The following is a 25,636-nucleotide window of genomic DNA, read 5'->3' as shown; positions in this document are numbered from 1 at the left end:
TTACTGTATATTGTCTGTGTTCCTTTCTGGTCTATGTTGCTTTTAGGCTCTCTCTTTGCTTAGAGGACCCCTTTCAATATTTCTTGTAGGGCTGGTTTCGTGTTTGCAAATTCCTTTAGTTTTTGTTTGTCCTGGAAGCTTTTTATCTCTCCTAATTTCAATGACAGCCTAGCTGGATATAGTATTCTTGGCTGCATATTTTTCTCATTTAGTGCTCTGAATATATCCTGCCAGTCCTTTCTGGCCTGCCAGGTCTCTGTGGATAGGTCTGTTGCCAGTCTAATGTTTCTACCATTGTAGGTTACATATCTCTTCTCCCGAGCTGCTTTCAGGATTTTCTCTTTATCTCTGAGACTCGTAAGTTTTACTATTAGATGTCGGGGTGTTGACCTATTTTTATTGATTTTGAGAGGGGTTCTCTGTGCCTCCTGGATTTTTTTTTTTTTTTTTTTTTTAAAGATTTTATTTATTCATTTGAGACACAGAGATACAGAGAGAGAGAGAGAGAGCATGAGCGGGGGGGGGGGAGACAGAGGGAGAGGAAGAAGCAGGCTCCCTGCTGAGCCAGGAGCCCGACGTGGGGTTCGATCCCAGGACCCTGGAATCATGACCTGAGCCGAAGGCAGACGCTCAACCATCTGAGCCACCCAGGCGCCCCATGTGCCTCCTGGATTTTGATGCGTGTTTCCTTCCCCAAATTAGGGAAGTTCTCTGCTATAATTTGCTCCAATATACCTTCTGCCCCTCTCTCTCTTTCTTCTTCTTCTGGGATCCCAATTATTCTAATGTTGTTTCGTCTTATGGTATCGCTTAGCTCTCGAATTCTGCCCTCGTGATCCAGTAGTTGTTTATCTCTCTTTTTCTCAGCTTCTTTATTTTCCATCATTTGGTCTTCTGTATCACTGATTCTCTCTTCTGCCTCATTTATCCTAGCAGTTAGCGCCCCCATTTTTGATTGCACCTCATTAATAGCCTTTTTGATTTCGACTTGGTTAGATTTTAGTTCTTTTATTTCTCCAGCAAGGGTTTCTCTAATAACTTCCATGCTTTTTTCAAGCCCAGCTAGTATCTTTAAAGTGATGATTCTGAACTCTAGATCCAACATCGTACTAATGTCTGTATTGAGTAGGTCCCGGGCAGTCGGTACTACCTCTTGTTCTTTTTGTTGAGGTGATTTTTTCCGTCTTGTCATTTTGTCTGGGGAGAATAGATTAATGAGAGAACAGAATGCTAACAGGGTAACAACGTCCCCAGAAAATATACTCTAAACAAATCAGAAAAGACCTGAAGCTGGGGGAAAAGAAAAGGAAAGAAAGAAAAAAAGATAAAAACAAACAAAAACAGAACAAAACAAAAAAAACAGAATATGATCAGGCTGGTGCACAGATCAGTGCCACACACTAGATTTGGGGTGTATTTTGGTTTGTTAGAAGAAAGTGCCTCCCAAAATTTTAAAGAAAAACTTACGTATGTACAAAAATAAGGGTTGATATGATGAAGGGATGGAATATGACTGTAAAGATGAAAATTATAAAAAATTTTATAAAAGGAATTGGTAAGTTGTTTGAAAAAAGAAAGAAGAGGATTTTAAAAAAAGAAAAAAAAAGGGAGAGAATGTGATCAGCAGGAGAGTAGAACAAAACCAGACACTAGAGATTTAGGGTATATTTTGATCTGTTAGAAGAAACTATCTCAAAATTTTAAAAGAGAGAACAACTTATATATATAGATGCCAAAAATAAGGGTAACTACTATGAAGGGGTAGAATATGACTCTAAAAATGAAAAATAAAAATGTTCTTTAAAAAAGGGATTGATAAGATGTTGGTTGAAAAAGGGAAAAAAAAAATTCAAAAAAAAAAAAAAGTTAAAAAAATTAACTTTGAAAGACTAAAGAATCATGGTAAAAAAGCCATGGATTCTATGTGCATTATTCCCCTAGTGCTGGAGTTCTGCCGTTCTCATTGATCGGTAAACTTGGTCTTGGCTGGCTGTTCTTGCTGATCTTCTGGGGGAGGGGCCTGTTGCCGTGGTTCCCAGTGTCTTTGCTGGAGGCGGAATTGCCCCGCCCTTGTCCCGTCAGGGCTAAGTAATCTGCTCGGGTTTGCTCTCGGGAGCTTTTGTTCCCTGCAAGCTTTGTGTACAGCTTCGGAGGACAGGAGGACAAGAGTGAAAATGGTGGCCTCCCAATCTCCACTCCAGAGGAGCCGAGAACTCGGGGCCCTGCTCCTCAGCCCCCAGAGAAAAGCAGTCAGTCACTCCCGTCTCCCCGGTCTCCGGCCTCACTCCGTGCTCCCCTGGCCTGTGACCGAGTGTTTCTATCTCTGGCATCCGACTCCGTGTGGAGTCTCCAAACCCAGCAGATCCCTGCGGTGCGCTCCCACGCCGCTCCTCCCGGGGGAGGAAGGGAAGTCTCCCCGGATCTGCCGCTTGTTGGGTCCCTGCTGGAAGAGCAGTGGCCCGACTGTGCCGCGGATCACAGTTTATGGCAACCCCGAGCTGAGAGCCTGCGCCTTGGCTCCATCTGCAGCCGGCTTCCCTACTCCGATACCTGGGAGCTCTGCCGCACTCAGGCCCCCCTGGTCTTTCTGTGACCCCGAGGGTCCTGAGACCACACTCCCATGAGTGTTCCACCCCCCGCTTAGCCATTGGAGCGACGTCCCTTAGCGGAGCCGACTTCTAAAAGTTCCGATTTTGTGCTCCTTGGCTCTATCACTTGCCAGAAGTGGCCGATGGAGGCCCCCTCCCCCGCCGTCTGTCCTCCCGAATATCGCCTCGGATTCACTTCTCCGCACATCCTACCTTCCAGAAAGTGGTCGCTTTTCTGTTCAGAGAGTTGTTGCTATTCTTTTCTTCGATCTCCTGTTGAGTTTGTAGGTGTTCAGTATGGTTTGATCCCTATCCAGCTGAATTCCTGAGACCAGAGGAAATCCAGGTCTCCTACTCCCCCGCCATCTTGCTCCGCCCTTCTGTATACCTTTTTGATAAGACTTTAGTCGATCATTTAGTCCATTTTATCTTGTTGCAGTAAATGTCTTAAGTAGACTGCTGGTATATGAAGAACATGGTATATAGCTTATGTGTCTGTGTTGTTGCTGTCATAGGTGGGTCCGGTTTTTAGTCCAACAATTCGGTATATTCTGATACCTTCACCTCTAAATTATAGTTTTTTATTTGACAGAGTATGGTTTTTGAGGCTTCTACAAAGAATGAAACCATTGCCCAGGAGGATAAAACCAAATTGTTAAAAGCTGCTTTTCTGCAATACTGCAGGTATGAAAAGTTTTTAAATGATGGCTTAATTTATTTTATGTCTGAGGACACATTTTACTGATATATGCTACTTATTTGTTGACTGGTGGGAGCAAGGTGGAGGAATGATGCCACCAAAGAGAAAATGTTTTTCTGAGCTTCTCAGTGCTTTAACAAACTTAGTCTGAACTTGGTAGCCACAAGAGGCTTCCAGTTAATCTAGGAAAAACATGATGTAACATACCCTCTCCACTTAATGGATAACAATGTGCTGTTAAAAATAGTGATCATGAAAGACATCTAGCAAGCATGTTTTATGTATACTCTGAAGGCAAATAAATTGCATACAAAGGTTTATTGATGTTATAAAGAAATTAGACTTGGCCTCTTCATTGGGTTTTGTTGCATACAAAATCACCAGAGAACATAGTGGCTTGTTTAATACAGCTCCTGATTCTGCCGTCTGGCTGTTGGGGGTTGGGCTCAGGTGGCCGTTTTATGGTTCTCATCTGGATTCACTGTCCATGATCAGCTGCCAGCCATCCCGGCTAGACTTGCTCACATTTTGGGGGCTCTGGTCATTTCTCTGCTCATGTGCCCTGTCATCATCTACCAGGTTTACATATCTCAGGGTTCCAGGAGTGGCAGGAGAGTAAGCCTCAGTGTACAAATGCTTTTCAAATCTCTGCTTGGGTCATATTTGCCAATATCCCATTGGCCATAATAAGTCACAGGGGCGAGCCCTCCCTCCCCTCCATGGGAGGGTGCTGATAGGGAGTGTGCATATGGAAGGGGAATGATACTCAGTTTGCCACACTTGCTGACCTGATGCTTCTGGTTTGAAAGCCAATTCAGTCATTTGTTTGTCCTAGACATTTATTCTGCATATCCTGTACCTTCCTTAAAAGGTATAGTAAATTCACATTTGAATGAACACTAAGGAAAATTGAGATCTAGCCTTTGCTGTGCCCCAAGTAGCTGTGTGAGACTTTGGACAGATTGCTTAACATTTCTGGAATTTTGTTTCTTCCTTTGTGAAGTGTTGAGTGGGGTGTCTGTTGGACTGTCTGAAGGATCATTAGTTTATCTGGCAGATCTTTGTTTTAAAGTTATATTCAGAGTTTACTACCTCCATATCCCCCAGTTCTCAGCTTGTGATCCCATAGTCTCACTCACAGTGGTATTTGATGCATAGGAGCTCACTCCCACAGAAGGGATAGCAAGTAAAGTTTTACAGTTCTGTGCCATCGGGGTGCCTGGGTGGCTCAGTCAGTTAAGTGTCTGCCTTTGGCTCAGGGCATGATCCCAGGGTCCTGCAAACAAGCCCCGCATCAGACTCCCTGCTCACCGGGGAGTCTGCTTCTCCCTCTCCCTCTGCTCCTCCCCCTGCTTGTGCACTCTCTTCCTCTTTCAAATAAATAAAATCTTAAAAACACACACACATAATTCTGTGCCATCATAATGATCTACTGAGCTTAGTTTCTCATCCAGAAGAGGGCACCATTAGACAATTTTTTTGATTCTGTTTTTAAAATATATTCTTTTAGGGGCGCATGGGTGGCTCAGTCGTTAAGCGACTGCCTTTGGCTCAGGTCATGATCCCAGGGTCCTGGGATTGAGCCCCACATCGGGCTCCCTGCTCCGCGGGAGGCCTGCTTCTCTCTCTCCCACTTCCCCTGCTTGTGTTCCCTCTCTCGCCGTATCTCTCTCTGTCAAATAAATAAGTAAAATCTTAAAAATATATATATTTATATTCTTTTAATTTTGCTCTCTTGCATGGTGTTCAGTCTTACTGCCAAGATTTGGATTAAAATACTGTGATCCTGTCATGCACAAGTTGGTCCTTTAACAATTTTGACAGACCTGTGGCATCTCAAAATTTAAATGATAATGGAGCAAGTTACTGTAGTCCTTGTATTAGTTTCCTGTGGCTGCTGTAACAAATCACTACAAACCAGGTGACCTCATAGAAATTTATTCTGTCACAGTTCTGGAGTCCTGAAATCCAAAATCAAGGTATCAGCAGGGCCATGCTTCCTCTGAAGGCTCTAGGGAAGAATCTTTGCTTGCTTCTGTCCTAGCTTCTGGTGGTTGCTGGCAATCATCAGCATTCCTTAGCTTGCACATGGATCACTCCAGTTGTCTCCCTTACCACATGGCCTTCTTCCCTATGTGTCTGCCTTTACATGTCCTTCTAATAGTGACACCAGTCATTGGATTTAGAGCCCACCCTAATTCAGTATAACTTCATCATAACTTAACTGATTATATACTCAAAAACCTTATTTCCAAATAAGGTCACATTCTGAGGTTCTGGGTGAATGTGATTTGGAGGGATGCTATTCAACCCCATATAGTCATTTCTAAATGTTCTATAGGGGAAGATTATTAAGCACGAAGAGGAATCCCCTGACCTGAAGTCCTGAGAGTATAGTAACCTTAGGAATAGGGTCATGGGTCTCTAGCACAGCTATGCCTTCAACTTACCCTGTAAGGTTAACAAGTAACCATTTCTGGGGTGGCGTGAATCTATTAATAGTCTTAAAGAATTGGACTCTTCAAAAGTGGAATCATACTTTTAAAGCAGGGTTTTGGTACCTCATCACTGTTGACATTTGAAGCCATACAATTTTTTATTGTGAGCTGTCCTGTGAATCATAGCATGTGTAGCAGCCATCGCTGGCCTCTTCCCACTTGGTGCCAGTAGCATCCTCCCCCAACTGTTGACTACCAAAATTATCTTCAGACATTGCCAAATGCTCCCTGGGGGTTGAAATGAGTAGATTGCACTCAAAAATGTTCTGTGTTTAGTTTTTTGCTGACGTTAATATTGCTATTTCTATGGCATGGTTTCTTTGAAATTAATTTCTATATTATTTTGATTTTCACTTGACTCAATATAAATATAAGATCTTTTGCTCATGAGAGCTTTAAGAAACTTATTCTGTTAATTGAAATAGTTAATTATTGATTATCATGCTATAGTCAACTTTGTATTCCCATAACCTGTAGCATAACCAGGTTTCCAGCTTCAGCTTGGCCTAACACTTTTAGGTGTTTTTTCTGTGTTTCTCTATTCAGTTCCTTCTCTTGTTCTACCAAGAGTCCATTTCAATGCTTTCCTACTCTCCTCCACCTTTTCCATTTCTCTGCCTCTTCTCCCATACCTAGCAAGAGGACTCAGCCTCCTACTTCACAGAGATAATAGAAGTCATCAGATAGCAACTCCCTGGACTTAATACCTACAAACTTACCTGAGCCTCAGCTATTTTTCCTCTTTTGCTCCCTATAAAGTAGGAAGGGGTGTGCTTTCTAAGAAGAATCCCTGTCTTTTTTGGTTGTTTTAAAGATTTTATTTATATATTTAGAGAGAGTGTGCACGAGCGAGCAGAAGGGAGGGGGAGAGGGAGAGAGAAAATCTCAAGCAGATTCCCTGCTGAGCACAGAGCCTGACATGGGGCTCAATCTCACAACCCTGAGATCACGACCTGAACTGAAATCAAGAGTTGGGTGCTTAACTGACTGAGCCATCCAGGCGCCCCTCTTTGTCCTTGTTTTGAATGCCACAGTCTTCTGCTTCTCTTGAGACTATGTTCTTTGTTATTCTTCTTCTGTATCTTTGACCTCTCTTGTGCTGGCTTCTTCTCACCAGCCATCAATCATATTTACTGTGTCATTTAAAAAAAAAAAAAACGGGCAGGGCACCTGGGTGGCACAGTCGGTTAAGTGTTTGACTCTGAGTTTTGGCTCAGGCTGTGACCTCAGGGTTGTGAGATGGAGCCCCCTTTTGAGCTCCATGCTTTGTGCTGAGTCTGCTTGGGTTTCTCCCTCTCCCTCGGACCCTCCCCCCACTGTGATCTCTCTTTCCCTCTCAAATAAATAAATCTTAAAAAAAAAAAAAAAAAAGACCAGTCTTTGACTTCGTGTCCCCCTTTGATCTACCACCCCTTTTGTTTGTTCCTGTTTATAACGAAACTGCCTGAAAAGTTGTCTACCTTTGCTGTTGTCTATCATAATTTTTCTCTCTCTACTCCCTGATTTTTTTCTCCTTCCTTGACCTCATTTGCCAAAGAAACACTGATCTACCATGCTCTAGGCCATTATATACAAATGAAGAATGTTCCAAAGCAGTTGTATATTCTACAGGCATCTCAGTTTCAACATATCCACAGCCCTGCTTGTCTTCTCCGAAGCGTATTCTTTTCTTTTTTACCCCCTGTTTCTGCCACTGGCAAAAATGTCCTACCATAATCCATTCAGTTTCAGAGCAAAAATATATCAGATCCAAGCAGTTGCCAGTATTTACCTTATGTCTCTTTTTTTCCCCAAACCTGTCACTTGTCTCCATTCTCCTCTGCAGCTATTGCTGGTGGAGACTCCCTTCTTCTCTTGTCTGAATTTCTGCAATAACTTCTTTTTTTTTTTTTTTTTTTTAAAGATTTTATTTATTTATTTGACAGAGAGAGACACAGCGAGAGAGGGAACACAAGCAGGGGGAGTGGGAGAGGGAGAAGTAGGCTTCCCGCGGAGCAGGGAGCCCGATGTGGGGCTCGATCCCAGGACCCTGGGATCATGACCTGAGCCGAAGGCAGACGCTTAACGACTGAGCCACCCAGGCTCCCCTCTGCAATAACTTCTTAACTGGGTTTTTCTCGCTCCTGTCCAATGCCCTATTTCCTTATCATAAAATGATCTTTTGGGAAAATAGAACAGATCGTGACACTTTCTTCTTAGTGCCTAAGAAGTGCCTTCTTAGGCCTTCTAGTGCCTAGAACTCCATAACATGGTGTATGAGGTTTTATGTACTCTGTCCTTTAATTGGTGGTGTTTCTGAGAGTCTGCCCTGGAAGCCTTCTTCCCTCTTTCTTTCCTGGGCGATCTCATCCTCCCCATGGCTTCAGTTCTTTGCTAAGATACGGACATACTTACTCACACGTGTGACGTGTGCTCTCTGCCACCGTGTACCCCTCTCCATAGTCCCCTCAGCTCGCTGCTCCTCTTCCTTAGCTGTAGGCCTCTGCTTATGCACCTCTTCCTCCAGGAAGTCTTCTCTGCCCCTCGGACGGTTTTGGTTTCCCTTGTGTGTGCTCTGTAGCAAGCGCTCTGTTCTTGTTCTGTCACAGTGGACATGTAACTACTTGTTTAACTCTCTGCTCCTTGTGACACTGTGTCCTTTGTGAAGTCTTAGAGTGTTTTTTAATGTCTTATCATTCTGCCTCCAGTGCCTAGCATATTGTAAGGACTCAACATATATTTGTTGAATTAATAAATGCATAATAGTTGTCTCCCTTTTAAATAAATGTTATTAAAAGTAGTTAACTTTGGGGCACCTGGGTGGCTCAGTTGGTTGAGCATCCGACTCTTGGTTTCCGCTCAGGTCATGATCTTGCTGGTGGTGAGATTGAGCCCCATGTGGGGCTCTGCACTCAGCGGGGAGTCTGCTTGAGATTCTCTCCCTCTCCCCTTCCCACATGCTCGTTCTCTTTCTCTCTCTCAACTAAAATAGGGGACTGTCCCAGTTAACTTTTTCTTTTTTAAAAGATTTTATTTATTTATTTGAGAGAGAGGAGGAGAGTGAGCACGAGAGAGAGAGAGAGTGAGCATGAGCGAACACCAGCAGGAGAAGAGGCAGAGGGAGAGAGAAGCAGACTCCCTGTTGAGTAGAGAGCTGGATGTAGGGCTCGATCTCAGGACCCCAAGATCATGACCTGAGCCGAAGGCAGACACTTAACGACTGAGCCACTCAGGCACCCCTGTAGTTAACTTTTTCATGGTGAATTTTGAAAATGGTTTGCCTCCTTTAATACTTTTATTTTCCAATTTTATTTCAGAAAAGATCTAGGTCATGCTCAAATGATGGTTGATGAGCTCTTTTCCTCCCACTCTGATTTGGATTCCGATTGTGAACTAGACAGAGCTGTTACCCAAATCAGTGTAGATCTGGTGGATGACTACCCAGCCTCCGACCCACGATGGGCTGAGTCTGTCCCTGAGGGTAAGAACTTTTACTTTTCATATTATGGAGTGATCTATTTTGAGAATATTCTGGTTCTTTTATTAAAGCATCTCTCGAAGCATGTTTTTTTAGTTTATGATTTTACTATTTTTTAAAAGGTTATAACTTACCTTATAGTAGATTTTGAAAAGGGCTCAGAACAGATCTGCAGGATAAAAACTGAAGGAATATTGGAGCAAATCCTGCTTGTTCTATGTGAAGCAGATTAATTAGCCCTACTTAGCTTTCTCACCATTTTATTTCTAAAACAAAATTGGTGGCATATGTAAGCATTTGGCACCTATTAGCTCCCAAATTAAATGACAATTTTGGTATAATCACTGTATTTGCCTAATAGAAATTATACATTTCCCTGAGAGCGGCAATGAGCAAATCTCAATGTATAGAAGTGGGCATATCATGTTTCTGCCCTGTGCTTTCCTTTCTGCCCTGGGTGACTGTCCTTCTCACACTTCCACCGCAGCATCACGGGCACTCGGTATTCCCAGGTACCAGCAAACGGTCTCAAATGTCCATTTCTCTCTCTAAATTCCTACTTAGCAAGTTTGCTAAACCTCATTAGAGTAGGTTAGGAAGGAAACATCAGTGCTTACCTTTTTTCTTTGACTTCATTTTGAGCTGGCAAGCTTAGAATGATATAAATGATTAAACTAACAATAACAGGGTTTGTGTTTTGAATAAATATGGTATGACTCCCAAAATTTTCCTCTAAATTTTTTGAACTCTTGGTAATGTTACAAATAGTTGCATTAAAAGATTGGTAGTTTCCTTTGGTATATTTTTTAACTTTTTATTTTAATAGCAGTAATTATTGTAAAGCCAGTATGTTATGTGTTTAAATTTTGTTACTGTGTTTCAACAGAAGCACCTGGGTTTAGCAATACATCACTGATTATTCTTCACCAGCTAGAAGACAAGATGAAAGCCCATTCTTTCCTTATGGACTTTATTCACCAAGTAAGCATCCCAGTTGCTATGAACAGGGATAGCCAGGACACCTGGCTTTACTGTGTCTTTTGTCAGCTCTCTCCAGGATAATGGGAGATCCTTTCTTATTCTGAGGTGTTTTGTGGGGTCGGACATGACTAGTGTTTTCCATTTTCTTTGCTGACTTCAAAGTAAATAAGTCCAGGGCTGGTGGGGGAGAGGGAGCTATTCAAGTATAAAAGCTGCACAGAAAACAGGCTAAAAAGAAGAAAAACAGTGTATTTCCACAGAAATGTTTCAACTTTCTTTTAACATTCTTTGATACCTGTGTGCTTTTAAGTAAACTTAGGTTTTCATGAATTGCCTTTGTATTATTGAAAAGATAGTGAAGAATATTAAGGCGATGACAGATTTTGATATATGGGTTTATAATTTTGAAGTGCCATTAGAATCGATTCCTTATTTAAAGTTTGTGGTTTTTTGTTTTGTTTTGTTTTTAATGGAGTATCCTCATTTATATTGGGCCTAAAATTAGAATATATTTTTACTGCTAGACAGAATTGTTACACAGTATCACCCATATCTGCCTTGTTGATCAGTAGTGGCTCCCAGGCATATTATATATCCAAATGAATGCATTTAATCCCACTTTTGCTTACTTTTTCCAAAATCAATAATGCCTTCATGTTAAAGAGATTCTGATGCTATCTAATAGAACTTTCTGTGGTGATGGGAATGTTCTATATCTGTGTTACTCAGTAGCCACTAGTCACAGGCGGCTGCTGAGCACTTAAAATGTGGTTGGTACAACTGAGGAATTATATTTGTTTTTAATTTATTTTGATTAACTTAAATTTAAATTATCACTTTGGTGGATAGTGGCTACCTTATTGGACAGTGCAATTCTAGATGATTCCAGAAACACCTTGATTGTTCTTAATTCCACATTCTGCTTCAGTTGTAATGTATGGTTTGGCTCCTGTCTACTTTTATTGTCTTGGCAAGGGCACTCCAATCATTCAAGTCTCTCTCCTTTTTTTTAAGTGGTTTAGATAGACTACAAATTAATAGGGGGAAAAACACAACATTTTCTTCTGATGTAATTGTTTATTTAGTCAAGTGTATCAGTTAACTATTAATACCTAACAAACCACCCCAAAATGTGGATTAAAACATTTCTTTCGGGTACCTGGGCGGTTTTTCTGTGGATTTCAGCTGAGACCACTCCTTGAACTGCATTTAGGGTAGGCTGAGCTGGAAGGTCCCCAAGCTTCTCTTGCCTGACATTTGATGTCAGGCTGTCAGCTGGGCCACATGGTTCTTCTCCTCCACTCAGTCTCTAATGCTCCTTTAGGCTGAACTGGCTTCCTTTGGTCTCAGGGCAGCCCTCCATGGGGATGAACTTAGAAGCTGTAGTCTTCCTCAGGTCTTACATTAGATGTCACAAAATGTTACTTCCACCAAACAAAGTGACACTGGTCAAAGCAAGTCACCAGCCCAGCCCAGATGAAAAGGATTGAGAGATGGATTCTACCTCTTGATGGGAGGAGTGCCACGGTCATGTTGCAGGAGGATGTGCATACTGGGATGGAAGGAGTTCATGCCTTAATATGCTACACCAAGCACACACTAATTTATCAGAGGGTTGAGAGAGCCATGGAGCAGGAGCGGTCGCCGTATCTCTTGGCACAGCCTCCCCAGGCTTCAGAAACCCTGCTGGAGTCATTCAACTCTTGGAGGCAGTGTCCATTGCAAGGTAATATCTAGCTGGATCTAAAAATCCCATTCTGGCTATACATTTATGTTTGAATTACCTTTAATATTTTAGAGCATATTATTAATTGTTAATTATTATTAATGTAAATAATTGTATAACCAAATACTTGTATCTAAAGAAATACTTTTTTTTTTTAAGATTTTATTTATTTATTTGTCAGAGAGAGAGAGAGAGAGAGCACGAGCAGGGGGAGGGGCAGAAGGAGAGGCAGGCTCCCCGCTGAGCAAGGAGCCTGATGTGGGACTCGATCCCAGGACCCCGGGATCATGACCTGAGCCGAAGGCAGAGGCTTAACAGCTGAGCCACCCAGGCGACCCTAAGGAAATACTTCTGAATATGAGGCTCTCCTCAAGCCAGACTCCGTGCCAACGAGGCCATATCTCGTGCTAAAGGGGATGAGAATTAATATCCAGGCCTCAGGACAGTCCCTTTGCCTCCGGTTTTCTGGCACTGAGGGAAGCATATGTCCTCACACGTAGTGCGGAGAGGCTTAGAGGCAGGGTGTTACTGTGCTTCTCTTTGTCATGGGGCCTGAGCGATGTTCATGGGTAGACGTCACTTCACCGGCAGTACTGCCGCGCTGAGGCAAGCAGAATTCCCTCATGTAAAAACTACATTTTCAATATTTGTGAGGGAACCAGGGAGAGAATTCAAATCAGAAAAGACAATGCAACTTTTATTTTAAAATAACCAGGTGAACAGGGTGAATGAATAAACTAAGACAGATTGATCCAGCAACCTATTCCATGGTCTTAAAAATAATGAGGAAAAAAAAAGTGTATCTAAATGTGTTGTGAAAAAATAAGATGCTATCAAAACAAGGTACAGAACAATATATATAGTGTGACCCCTTTGTGTTAAAAAAAATGTCTCCTAGCATTATGAATGCCACAAAAGCATATAAAGATAGCAGGGAAATTTAACTGCAGCTCCAGTAGGGAATGGGCTGGGGACTTTTACCTCTCTGTACTATTAAGTTTTCTAACCATGTGCAAGCCAGGCTCTCCGCTTTCGCCATGGACAGTGTGGTGGAGAGATTTCCAGAATGGTGACCTACCACAATCTTGGTCACTTCTTCCTTTATCTTGTGTTCTGTGAAGGAAAAGCAGGAGGACTCTTTCAGACTGCCCTAGCTAGGTAGCCTGCATTGTAGCTCTCAGAGTCATGAAAGGTTGTAACTAATATCCCAAAACAGGCAGCTAGCACTGGGAAAGCCCATGTGGTTTTTCCCACGATTTTCCAAGGTTCCTCGTTTCTAGGGTGTTGCTTTATTATCAAAGGAATTAAGAAAGCAGATCTTGCACTTGAGCAGGTAAGAATCACACCTGTCTTTTCAAAGGTAGCAGGTACATTGAGCTTTAGGAGTGTCACAGAGGTCTAGCACCCTCTATTCGAGGACTGTTTAAACACTGAGCGGATGCCCCCTCTGCACCCCCATGCCAGCTTAGTCAGGGTTGGCTGGGAGCTTAGTGCCTGAGTCACTCCTGCAGGCTGCTAGGCATAGGCCTTCAAATCCTGCCTTCTTGCACATCCCAGTTGAGTCTTCCCCTTCACAGAAGCCTCTTTGATACCCCTAACTCACTGATGGTTGCTGTTTTACAGAGTAGAATTCATCAGGTTTAAGTTCTCCTGCTCTAACTACAGACTGACAAATGGATCATGAGTCTACACCCTCACTGCATACAAGGCCCCTTGGGGGTCTGGCTTGAGGAACGACTTTAAAGGGACCAGTGTGAGTGAAATAATGCCAGGAGTCTGACAGGGTTCCAGTTCTCTTTGCAACATGGGGAATCAAAGGTGGCAAACCAAGTACAACTGAGGGTTCTGGTGTCCACATTATGCCAAACAAGCCCTGCACTGTTGATTGAGCCTCAGGGGGAGTAGCGTGCCTTTGTTAAATGTTTTGTACTCTTTCATGGGTCAGAGCTTCACACCCTCTTTCCTGGCTTTGGTATTCATTTGGGATGGTAGATGATGTTCCTGAGAGCCTTGAGGTCTGACCTACAGTATTATCCTTCATTCTGGCCCCAGTTTATCAGACCCACTCTCTTTTGGTTGTATTCTCTGAAGGAAGGGTTCACGTGTGCTGTCCTCTTAGTCGATAGTCTTTATATATAATTGCTGTAGATTCTCAGAAGTCAGGGTGCAGCTTTTCTTTGAGCAGTTTCATGAGTGAATTCAGCAGCAAAGTGGCAAGAAATGGTTCTCCAGCCAAGAGAGGTCACGTTCATCCTCTTATTGTCCAGATTCTCTGCTCACAATGGTAGTCAGTGAGAGGTGCTGCTGGGCGTGGCACCCTGGGCACACAGCATTTTCATGTCAGGTCACAGTGTAGAAACCATCTTCTTGGGTGCCTGGGTGGCTCAGTCGGTTAAGCGTCTCTCTTTGTTCAGGTCAGGATCTCAGGGTCCTGGGATCGAGCCCCACATCAGGCTCTCTGCTCGGCGGAGAAGCCTGCTTCTCTCTCTCTCCCTCTGTTCCTCGCCCTGCTTGTGCTCTCTCTCTGTCTCTGTCAGATAAATAAATAAAATCTTCAAAAAAGAAAAGAAAAGAAACGGTCTTCTCTCATTAAAAAAAATGAAAGAGCATTTTTCCACAGAGAAAAAGGGAAAAGACCCACGAATGTCATCATTTATCTTTTGTTTTCAGTTGGCTGATATTGCAGTTTTTGTTCTTTTTTTTTTTTTTTAAGATTTTATTTATTTTTTCGACAGAGAGAGACACAGCAAGAGAGGGAACACAAGCAGGAGGAGTGGGAGAGAGAAGCAGGCTCCCCGCAGAGCAGGGAGCCCGATGCAGGGCTTGATCCCAGGACCCCGGGATCATGACCTGAGCTGAAGGCAGACGCCTAACGACTGAGCTGCCCAGGCGCCCCACAGTTTTTGTTCTTGACACGCGTGTGTGAACCACACTTCCAAGACACAAGTTGTTTTGGCTTTTCACTGTAATTACCTCTTGTTTCTCCATGATTCTGATGTTTGTTGTATGGGAAGCAGCCTTCTCCTGGGGCTTCCCATTTACACACTGTAGGGCTATCTTTATACTTTAAAAAAAAGGAAGAAAGAAGACTGTCACTAACCTCATGGGGGATTTGCAGAAAACCATTTTAGCCCAGTTAGCAAAAGGTAGATTCCTTATTATTTTCTTAAGCTCATTGTAATAAAAGAAATCTAATTCAGAAAAAAAAAAAGTTTTCTAACCATGTGTGTTTTTCACCCATGTCAGTAGGACTTCTCTGGGGATTTGGGGCATTGTTTATTTTGTTTACTGTGTACTTTATTTAAAATAAACCTCAACATACAAAAATCAAGTCACTCAGTAATAAAGTGTAGAAGAGTATTCAGTATTTAGATGTGTCTCTTGGCTTCTTCCTAGTTGGGTGTTAACACTTTATCAGATGAGAAAGCTAAGAAGAACTCCCAGAGTAACACATCAGAAATGGGCATCAGGCACAGGTAGTAGTGCAGAGGATTAAAGACTCTCCCATCCTTCCCATGACTTTAAGGTTCTGGAAATTAACCGCTAAAGATGGAGACTGCTGAGTGTCTAGTTCACAAAGATCTAGAATCTTGGGGAGTTAGGTAGAAAAGAGCAATTTTACGCTTTTGATAACCATAAATAATGAGAAATAAGATAGAGTGGTGGAATGACCCTAATCTCAGAAGAGGACCATCTATACTTTCTTATAGGTGCTAGTGGCTCTGGTTGAAGGGGTGTGTGTGTGTGTGTGTGTGTGTGTGTGTGTGTGTGTGTGTGTGTGTGTAAAATGGTGGAAAGGAGAAGATAGCTGAGGTACTTTCTTGGGGACACCTAAGGCCAACGGCTCTGTACCCATTGTGCTTCTGGTGGGGATAAGCCTGCATTATTCCGTGTGTTACTGTAAATGTTTCCTAAGAACATGTGTTTGTATTTTCCCCAGGTTGGCTTATTTGGACGTCTTGGCACTTTTGCAGTAAGAGGGATGCCCATGGCAACTCGACTGTTGCTCTGCGAGCATGCAGAAAAGTTATCAGCCGCCATTGTTCTCAAGAACTACCACTCCAGGCTCTCGGACCTGCTGAACACAGCAATAATGATTGCTTTAAACAAGAGGGACTGTGAAATCCCATCCAACCTGACTCCCGCAGATGTCTTTTTTAGAGAAGTAAGAGGAGTTCTTTTGCCTTTAATGTGGCTTCGTAGAGCTATGCCATTTGCTGATCATGCCTCGAACAGGGAAAAGATTGAACACAAAAAAAATCTCATTGAAATTATTTAGCACATTCCCTGTAAGTTAGAGCTTGCAAAATTGACTAAGTCTTCTCTACTGTCTGCTGGATGTTTTCCTTTTGCCTCTCCGAATCCACTCTTGACGCTGCCCCCTCTAGAGGGCATCTCGTCAGTGGGTTCCTTTGCCCTCCTGTTGTCTTTGATAACGGTGACGCAGTATCAGGCCGGGAGTGGTTATCTATTATTATTTGTTCTATCAGTTATTCCCCCAGCCTCGTTCCTTCCCTGCTTCCACTGCAGTTTGCTGTGCCTTCTGTCAGAGACTGCGGCTTCTCGCTGGCTGCTGTCCACGTTTCCAGTACTGCTTCCGCCCAGTGCCCCGTCACGCCCGGCCTTCGTAGTGGCTCCCCTGTTGCTGGCCCTGGATGCTGCACCTTCCTCTGTAGATCCCCTGGCCCCTGCCAGCACCACCACAAACGGGCCCTTCACTAAACTCTGCTCACTACCTGCTAGGATCCTACTATCTACCTTGCTTTTAAAATCAGATTTATTTTCCAAGGGAAAGAAAAACCTGCTATAAACGTCAGAGGAAGAAAAGATTAAGATGCTGGCCAGCTGGTGGCAGCTGACTATTGTGATAATAGCATACAGCTCTTGTTCTTGTGGGACTTCTTACAACCTCATGCAGGGGCAGGGGAGACTTTACTCCCTCCCTATAATTGTTTTTTACATTGGGGGAACTTTTAACTCTATTTGGTCAGTTTCATTTTTATTTCCTTCCTACCACAGTTTAGCTATAATCTAGCATCTAACAGGCTATGCCAAGAAGTCCTTTTTCCTTCTTAATACAGTTGACCCTTGAACAACATGCCAATCCCCTTGCACAGTGGAAAATCTGTGTATAACTTCTGACTCTCCAAAAACATAACTACTGGGGCGCCTGGATGGCTCGGTTGTTAAGCGTCTGCCTTCAGCTCAGGTCATGATCCCAGGGTCCTGGGATCGAGCCCCGCATCGGGCTCCCCGCTCTGCGGGAAGCCTTCTTCTCCCTCTCCTGCTCCCCCTGCTTGTGTTCCCTCTCTCACTCTCTCTGTCAAATAAATAAAATCTTAAAAAAAAAAAAACTACTAGTAGCTTACTGTTGACCAGAAGCCTTACCAATAGTTAAATCAATACACATTTTGTATGTTATATACAGTATTACATACTGTATTCTTATAATAAAGTAAAGGAAATGTTAAAATTTACATAAGGAAGAAAAAATAAATTCACAGTACTGAATTCATAGTACTGTACTGTATTGAAAAAAATATGTGCATCAGTGGGCCCATGCAGTTTAAACCTGTGTTGTTTAAGGGTCAGCTATGTTTCATGTACTGTAACCTAAAAATAATTTAAGACCCTGAACTATGTTCAGGTTTTCTGTTGAATCCATAAATGTATTTAGTTCTAAGAATGCCTTGTTCTTATATATTTGGGTTAGTTTTTTGTCTAAGGATGTAAGGCAAAGCACTTTTTTGTTTTATTTTGTTGTTGTTGTTTTTTAAATCTAGGAAATATCCCCAAAATCTGAATGAAAGAGAGAAAAACAGTTTACCTCAAATTCCGTGATCTAACCAATCTGAAAGGAATCTATGCAAAGCCCTCACTCCCCCACCTCCAGCCAAGCTTACAGACAAAACTCACAGGTGTCTGCACTTGGCCCTAACTCTTTGTTGTGTAAGAAGGGGAGGAGAGTGATGGTGTCAGAAATAGAAGTGGGCAAAGAAGGGCTAACAGAGGAGAAGGTCACCTACATATTGGATAAGAGTACTATTTGGGAGGGAGAGGTTATCTCATGCCAGAGCTTGTCTGAAGAGGTGAGGGCTATCCCTAAAACCCTGCAGGAGAACTGTCCAAGTTAACTGTTGGGAGTGTCAGGTGTTGGGGTCAGTCCAGGGAAAGGTGAAAAGGTCCTGGGATTCTGGGGAGATGGGAATAGTAGAGAATGCATCCTTAAGGTCTAAGACAGTGAAGTACATGGTGGAGGGTGGAATAGTGGGGAGAAGGGTGTATGGATTGGGGACGATGGGGTGGATAGGGAAGACTGCTTCATTGATAATTCTGAGATCCTGAGCAAGTCTATAAGAACTGTCTGGCTTTTTGACTGGAAGGATTGGAGTACCGTAAGGAGAGTTAGTAGGTTTATTTGAGGAAAGGAATTTGGAAATGAGGGTTGTAAGTCTCTCAGGGCCTCAGGTTTGAGAGGCTATTGGGGTTTGAAGGGGAAAAGGTAGGATCCTTAAGGTGTATAGATTCACAATCACACTGTTGTAACTTTTGTGTTCTTTTTTGGTCTTTGTTCATACATAATTTTACATGGCAAAGCAAATTTTTAAAAAAAGTTACTAACAAATTATTTGAAAGAATTGAGTAAGAGCCTGATTCCTTTTTCTGCATTTGGATCCAAGTGGAAAGCATACTAGTTAATTCAGTATACCTGCATTTTCCAGTTGACTGGGAAAAAAAAAAAAAAGGATCTGGAAATTATCAGTTGGATACATAATTCATGAGTAGTACCTTAGGAATATGATAGAACAAAACCAAAAATGTGATTGGTTCTTCAAAAGAACGCTCCATATGGAAAATGGTAATGTTTAAGACTATTTACATCACCATTTATCTTAATTCCTCATGACGTTTACTGGTCTTAAGTTTCCTTTGGGGTGTAGTTCTGAATCTTAGGGTTCCATAGAGTTAACTCCTTAAGGGATAGACTGTTGGGTCAGCATATGAATAGTATTTGAAACCACTGAGTACGTAACTTTCTCGTGGTGAAGGTGTTTAGCAATTTATTTGACATTTTATTTGCTTTATATATATATATTTTTTTTTAAGATTTTATCTATATGTCAGAGAGAGAGATCACAAACAGGGGGAGCGGGAGAGGGAGAAGCAGGCTCCCTGCTGAGCAAGGAGCCTGATGCGGGACTTGATCCCAGGACCCTAGGATCATGACCTGAGCTGAAGGCAGATGCTTAACCTGAGCCACCCAGGCATCCCTGCTTTTATATTTTCTGCTTTTTTTTTTTTTTTTTTTTTAAAGATTTTATTTATTTATCTGACAGACAGCGAGAGAAGGAACACAAGCAGGGGGGTGGGGGAGGGAGAAGCAGGCTTCCCGTGGAGCAGGGAGCCCGATGCGGGGCTCGATCCCAGGACCCTGGGATCAGGACCTGAGCCGAAGGCAGACGCTTAACGACTGAGCCACCCAGGCGCCCCAATATATTTTCTGCTTTTTTATGTCATACATGCTTTCTTACCATTTTCACATTAGCGATATTAAGAAATTCTTACATTTAATCTTGCAAATTAAATAAGCCAAAAGTCTCTTGCTGGGGCTATTAGGATGCCTTTGACTAACACCTGAAATAGAAAAGGAATAACAGGGTTTAAAAGATGATTTTGTTTGGGCCATATTTTGCATATGCATATGTCTTGTTCCTTCAACTAGCTTATAAGCATAAGGGCAGCAAACCTCATTTCTGTTATTTCTTTGCATGCCCAATTATATGCAAACTCTAAATGTATTAAGTAAATATCCACTTAATAAAGGGGGGAAAGTTTAACCATGGGCTGAAACTGGAAACAGGTGTTTCAGTGCTTAAAGAATATTTTTGCCTCATTACCTTCATGTGTTAATAATGACAAAAAAATTAGAAAAGAACAGAAGTTATATACATTTGACTCTTGAACAATGCGGGGGGTTAAGGGTGCTGACCCCCCAAGCAGTCAGAGTGTTTTAAAAAATCATGAAGAAGAGAAAATAAATTTACTGTATCTATCAAAAAACATCCACGTGTAAGTGGACGCATGCGGTTCAAACCTTGTTGCTCAAGGATTCCTTGAACAATATTTTCTCTTTCTATTTCCTTTTAAATTTACTTTCACCATCAGCTGTTTTATTCTGGCTAATGAGCTGAGGGTATTCCTTGATGAGAAAAGCCCCTTGAGTAGATTCTGGGCAGTTGTAATTATTACCGTCACCATAATTTTTGTTTTAAGTATTGCCTTCTCTGTACTTCCCCAGGTGTCCCAGGTAGACACCGTCTGTGAGTGCTTACTAGAGCATGAGGAGCAGGTCTTAAAGGATACATCATTGGAATCTGTTGAATGGGCTGAGGTGGTCATCAATGTGAACAGTATTCTCAAGGTACAAAATTACAGTGAAGATTTCGGCAAATCAAAGACCAGAGTGTGGATAGAAGAGAAAGTGGTTTCCATATTCCTATTCTGTATCACCAGTAATTTATAAGTGTTTAGCATTTAATTCTAAAAATTTAGAAAAATGCCATTTTATTAATCAGCCAAACATTTTGAATGTTTGCCTTGTGCATATTAAGTGTCTATGATCCTGAGTTCTGTTTGGTAAAATAAACCTTTTATTTGGAGAAGGATATATATATATCATTACAAATGTATTAATGTTATACTAACTAAATAAATCACTCAAAAGCTTACTGTTTATATTACTGATTAAAATGTTCCATTTAATCTTAGCTAATGGTCTTTATAGCAATGGTTTCCCTACTCTGGTTACTATAGTTTTCCAAAATTGAAATTAAATTTCAATGCAGAAAGAGCCAAAAAGTAATTTTGCAGACCTGTGCTGAGTATTTTTTAGTATTAATAGACTTTGGTGTTTGAAATTACCTTTAAAAATACTGGGATTCATCGCTTTCTGCATATGCTATCACATTGTTTTTCTAGGACATGCTACAAGCTGCTAGTCATTATCGACAAAATAGAAACTCCTTATATAGAAGAGAAGAACCACTAGAACAGGAACCTGAATATGTTCCTTGGACAGGTGAGATTGCAAGCACTGAGCCCAAATATACTGATTTATTATTAGCAGTCATTCAAAATATATTCCTGATGACCCATTTTTGGAAGCTGTATTACTCCATTAGTGTAGGTTTATAAGCGAAATGAAAAATAAGTGCTGTCTCCAGAATGAGCAATTCTTGTGAAAATTGCTTTATTCCCTTGAATAATTTATAGATCTCTCTATAATGTATTTCACTAGTACTTATTATGTGTCCACTAGATTTTATTTACTTATTTATTTTTTAAGTAATCGCTACCCCCAACAAGGGGCTTGAACTTATGACCCCAGGATCAAGAGTCGCATGCTCTAGTGACTGAGCCAGCCAGGCGCTCCATGTCTACTAGATTTTAGGGCATATAGTTATTCAAAGAAGCAGGTCCTGGCTCTGGAGGTGCTGACTATATTTAATGTTGATTTAATACAAAAAAGTAAGTGGAGCAGCATTAAAGGGATTTAGAAGGAAAAAGGATCATGTTTACCTGGCTTTGTTGAGGAAGTCTCCCATATAGAAGATGGGATTTGAGCAGGACAGAGAGGTATCAGCTGAAACCCTATTTGATTTATTTTTCCAGCAGCAGTGAGGTGATAGTATTTAGGCAGTTGGTCTTTCCCTTAGCCAGTATAGAACCCTTACTTACCGTATTACTTTGTGTGATTTCACAGCAACAAGTGGTCCTTCAGGCATCCGAACAGTAATAGAACGCCAGCACGGAATTGTCCTGAAAGTGGTTTATCCTCAGGCAGACAGCAACCTCCGAAACATTCTGACAGAGCAGCTGGTAGCACTGATTGATTGCTTCCTGGATGGTTATGTTTCCCAGCTGAAGTCTCTGGACCGATCTGGTGATCAAGAAAGATATAACAGTCTGGAAATGGAATACCTACAGAAAAGATCAGATCTCTTATCTCCACTTCGTAAGTGCATGGTATTTAGCCAGGGCCATGGGTCTTTAAATTTGCAGAACGGATGAAGGAGTCAAATCATTAATGCAGCGTATTCAGTGTACTATCATTCATCCAACCATAACCAAGAACTTAAAGCATATATGTACAGCTTTCTGTGTTCATTTGTTCAACCTTGTTTTCAAAACTTCCCAGGTACAAGTACCATGCTGAAGAGGATTTGAAAAGGTAAATTAGCAGCAGATGGAGACGGCCCTCCAAGAGCTTGTCATCTGAGACCTTTACACGAATAACTAGTCTGCCCAGTAGAGCACGATGAAGGCTGTTCAGCAAAGGACATGTTCTTTTCATAGTTATGATGAGGAGGAGGGGTTGTACACATAGGAAGGGAATAGCTTCATAGGTAGGCAGGAACAAAAAGGATTAAATTTGCCTCTTTAATGAATTTATGTGGATTATGAAACTAAATGCCAGTAACTGGAAGGATTTCTATTCCATTATTTTTAGAGTATGGTATGAGTTAAAGGTAAAATTTCGTGTAATATTTTTTATCACATATTAAGTTTTCACTGACAGGATTTTTTTTTTTCCATCTGTTCTCATTTTTACAGTCACACTAGGCCAGTACCCGTGGGCTGCTTCATTAGCAGAAAAGTACTGTGACTTTGATATCTTAGTACAGATGTGTGAGCAGACTGACAACCAGACCAGACTCCAGCGCTACATGACCCAATTTGCCGATCAGGTAGGTAATGAACGCTGGGGACGTAGGCAGTAGATCCTGTAGTAGGTTTTACTGTTTTAAATCTTACTTGGGTTTTTAGGAAGATGATATACAATCTTTTTGCAGTTAACTTAGATACTAATTTGTGCATTATGTTTCTTTGTAAATTGGCAGACAGTTCCAAATATTATTGAAAGATTCTTTGACCTTTGAAGAATGTGTTAAAACTTTCATTTCTATTCTGATATTTCCAGTTAAAAGTAAATAGATGAATATTGGGAGAGTTTTAAAACTTTGAAAAAAGATCTTGGGAGCACAGGATGCTGCAGCTTTTGGAGAGCTCAGCTTTCCTCGGTTGACATCATGCTTATTTTTTTTAAAAAGTTCTCATTATGACACTCTCTAGATGAATTATAGTTGCTTCTTAAAGCCACTTTATTCAGTTGATCTTCATGTAAAAACTGATTTTTTTCCTACTATAAAAGTGACATTGTATAAAATTCAGAAAACCTCTGTAAACCAGAAAATTTTAAAAGTCACTCACAATTTCACCACCCAGAGAGAACCCTTTTTATCATTTGGTTTATATTGTTCTAGTTTTTTCACTGTATAATATTACAGACAAACATGTTTTGCCAGTTGCTTATTTCCCTTAATATATCACAAATATTTGTCCTTATCATTAAGTATTTCACAACAATGTTTTTGATGGTGTTATGGTATATTGTGAACTTGGTGTAACTTACCGTATTTGACCAGGGCCTGATTGTTGGACACGGCTTATTTAGTATTTCACAATAGTGCTTAAGTAAATACTTTTGTACCCATCATGATTTTTATTCTTTTTGTGGATTCTAGCCCTTTGTCAACATTTTTCATCTATTTTTGCATTCTTTTATTTTCTTTAATATGTTTAGTAATTATTTAAAAATTCTTCTGTGCTACCTCCAAAATCTGATCATTCTCCAGTCTGGTTCTGTTGTCTACTTATTAGTCATATTTTTCTGCTTTTTATGTCTTGTACTTTTTTGTTTTATTTTGGATATTGTGTATAAAGGAACCTTAAAGGTGGAAATGAATGCTATTTTTCTCTGGGGAGGCAGATAGGGTGAGAGGCAGGTCACTTGATTCATCAAGAATAGAGGTGGGCCAAGACTTGGTTGTGGCTTTTATATTCATTTCATTTCTGGTTTCGAAGTCTTGTGGGATTGGTATGTTCGTTGAAGAATTCCTTCTTTAGTGGAAACATCTCTTACATACTGTGTGACTGTAGGACATTTTAGTCTTCCTTTCCACCCTAGGCTTCCATACTTACCCCAGCATTCAGCAAACGTCTGGTGGGAAAAACCAGCTAGGCATTGAGGGCCTCTCTAGATTCCTATTTATCATGCCAGTCTGCATGGCCTTCTGGCACAGAATTCAATCCTTGAGAATCTTTCGTTCTGCACTGTCACATAGAACTTTCTGTGACACTGGAGATCTTACTCATATATTCTAAGATAGGACATAGGGCCACTGAGCACTTGAAATGTGGTGAGTGTGACTGAGGAACTGAATTTTAAAATTTTAACTAAGTTTAAACAGCTACATGTAGCTAATGGCTACCATACCATACCACGCACATCTAAAGTTTACATGATCTTGAGCAAGATCCCCTTTCTGAATCTGAATTCCTCATTTATTAAATGAGATGACTAAGTTTTTTTTAAGGCCCTACCATATAGAAAATAAGTAAGGATTTCTGTTCTGCAATCTTAAGACCTTTGAAAAAAATTAATATTTTATTATAAGAAATGTACTTTTTAAAACTGTATTACTGAATATTACTGGATTCTTTGCCTGTTATTTGTAGAATTTTTCAGACTTCCTCTTCCGTTGGTATCTGGAGAAAGGAAAGCGAGGCAAATTATTATCTCAGCCCATTTCTCAGCATGGAGAGTTGGCGAATTTTTTGCAGGCTCATGAACATCTCAGCTGGTTACATGAAATTAACAGCCAAGAATTAGAAAAGGTAAGAAGGATTGAGTTACATGGAGCAGATTTAGGCAATTTTTTACTTGATTAGTGTAGTTTAGTGATTAAAATACTATTTAGAGATTATTATTTATTTTTTTAAAGATTTTATGTATTTGACAGAGACAGCGAGAGAGGGAACACAAGCAGGGGGAGTGGGAGAGGGAGAAGCAGGCTTCCCGATGCAGGGCTCCATCCCAGGACCCCGGGATCATGACCTGAGCAGACACTTAACAACTGAGCCACCCAGGTGCCCCTAGAGATTATTTTAAATATGTATCTCCTATTCTCTGACATAATTTAAATAAGTGTTCTTTTTTATTTATGATGGCATTGCCATTACTTTTAATGTCTCAATAAAAAAAGTACCTTTTGTGATTTGACTACTATTACAGTAAAGCACAAAAATTTTATTATTGTGTAAATAACAGTCTGTGGCCTTTTTTTTATAATGAGTATTTTCTTAAAAATGTTCAAATTATGAGTAAAAACAGTACACTAATTAAAGCTTGTCCTTGACAAGATGTTGAAGTGAATATATAATTGTTATAGAACAAATGTTTTATACATGTTTTTTTTCCCAGTAATTAGTGTGGCTGGTTAATATTTTATTGAGTAATTACTCTCGGTATATAGTACCAGTCAGGTTTAGGTTTGCTAGTATTGGATCTGATCTTTCATTGGTATCAGTAAGGGGGGGAAACAATTTTGGGTTGTACTTAATATTTCAACTTGAATTAATACTCAGGATCTTACCATTTTTCATATTTTGTTTATTGTAGGCTCATGCAACACTTCTGGGTTTGGCAAACGTGGAAACTCATTACTTTGCAAAGAAAAAAACCCTTCTTGGTTTGAGTAAATTGGCTGCATTGGCTTCAGACTTTTCAGAGAATATGCTGCAAGAAAAAATTGAAGGTAAAAGAAAGGATTTGAACATCAGTCA

General features: G+C 41.0%; 1 protein-coding gene across 3 annotated transcripts in view; it reads left to right on the top strand.

The window, feature by feature from the left end:
• NUP133 (nucleoporin 133) overlaps window positions 1-25,636 on the top strand; it is a 65,747-nt gene that overhangs the window by 27,664 nt on the left and 12,447 nt on the right. For all 3 annotated transcript variants that reach the window (XM_032430311.1, XM_032430310.1, XM_032430313.1), the window contains exons 12-21: window positions 3,181-3,272; window positions 9,083-9,246; window positions 10,130-10,224; window positions 15,891-16,115; window positions 20,250-20,372; window positions 20,930-21,029; window positions 21,714-21,965; window positions 22,565-22,698; window positions 24,530-24,688; window positions 25,473-25,608. In XM_032430311.1, coding sequence (XP_032286202.1) covers window positions 3,181-3,272; window positions 9,083-9,246; window positions 10,130-10,224; window positions 15,891-16,115; window positions 20,250-20,372; window positions 20,930-21,029; window positions 21,714-21,965; window positions 22,565-22,698; window positions 24,530-24,688; window positions 25,473-25,608 — 1,480 coding nt within the window. The remainder of the gene's footprint in view (window positions 1-3,180; window positions 3,273-9,082; window positions 9,247-10,129; window positions 10,225-15,890; window positions 16,116-20,249; window positions 20,373-20,929; window positions 21,030-21,713; window positions 21,966-22,564; window positions 22,699-24,529; window positions 24,689-25,472; window positions 25,609-25,636) is intronic.

The sequence above is a fragment of the Phoca vitulina genome, unplaced genomic scaffold (assembly GCF_004348235.1).
Source record: "Phoca vitulina isolate PV1807 unplaced genomic scaffold, GSC_HSeal_1.0 scaffold43, whole genome shotgun sequence".
NCBI classification, from domain to species: domain Eukaryota; kingdom Metazoa; phylum Chordata; class Mammalia; order Carnivora; family Phocidae; genus Phoca; species Phoca vitulina.
Note: the sequence above shows the minus strand (reverse complement) of the source record. Positions and strands in the feature narration are given on the sequence as shown.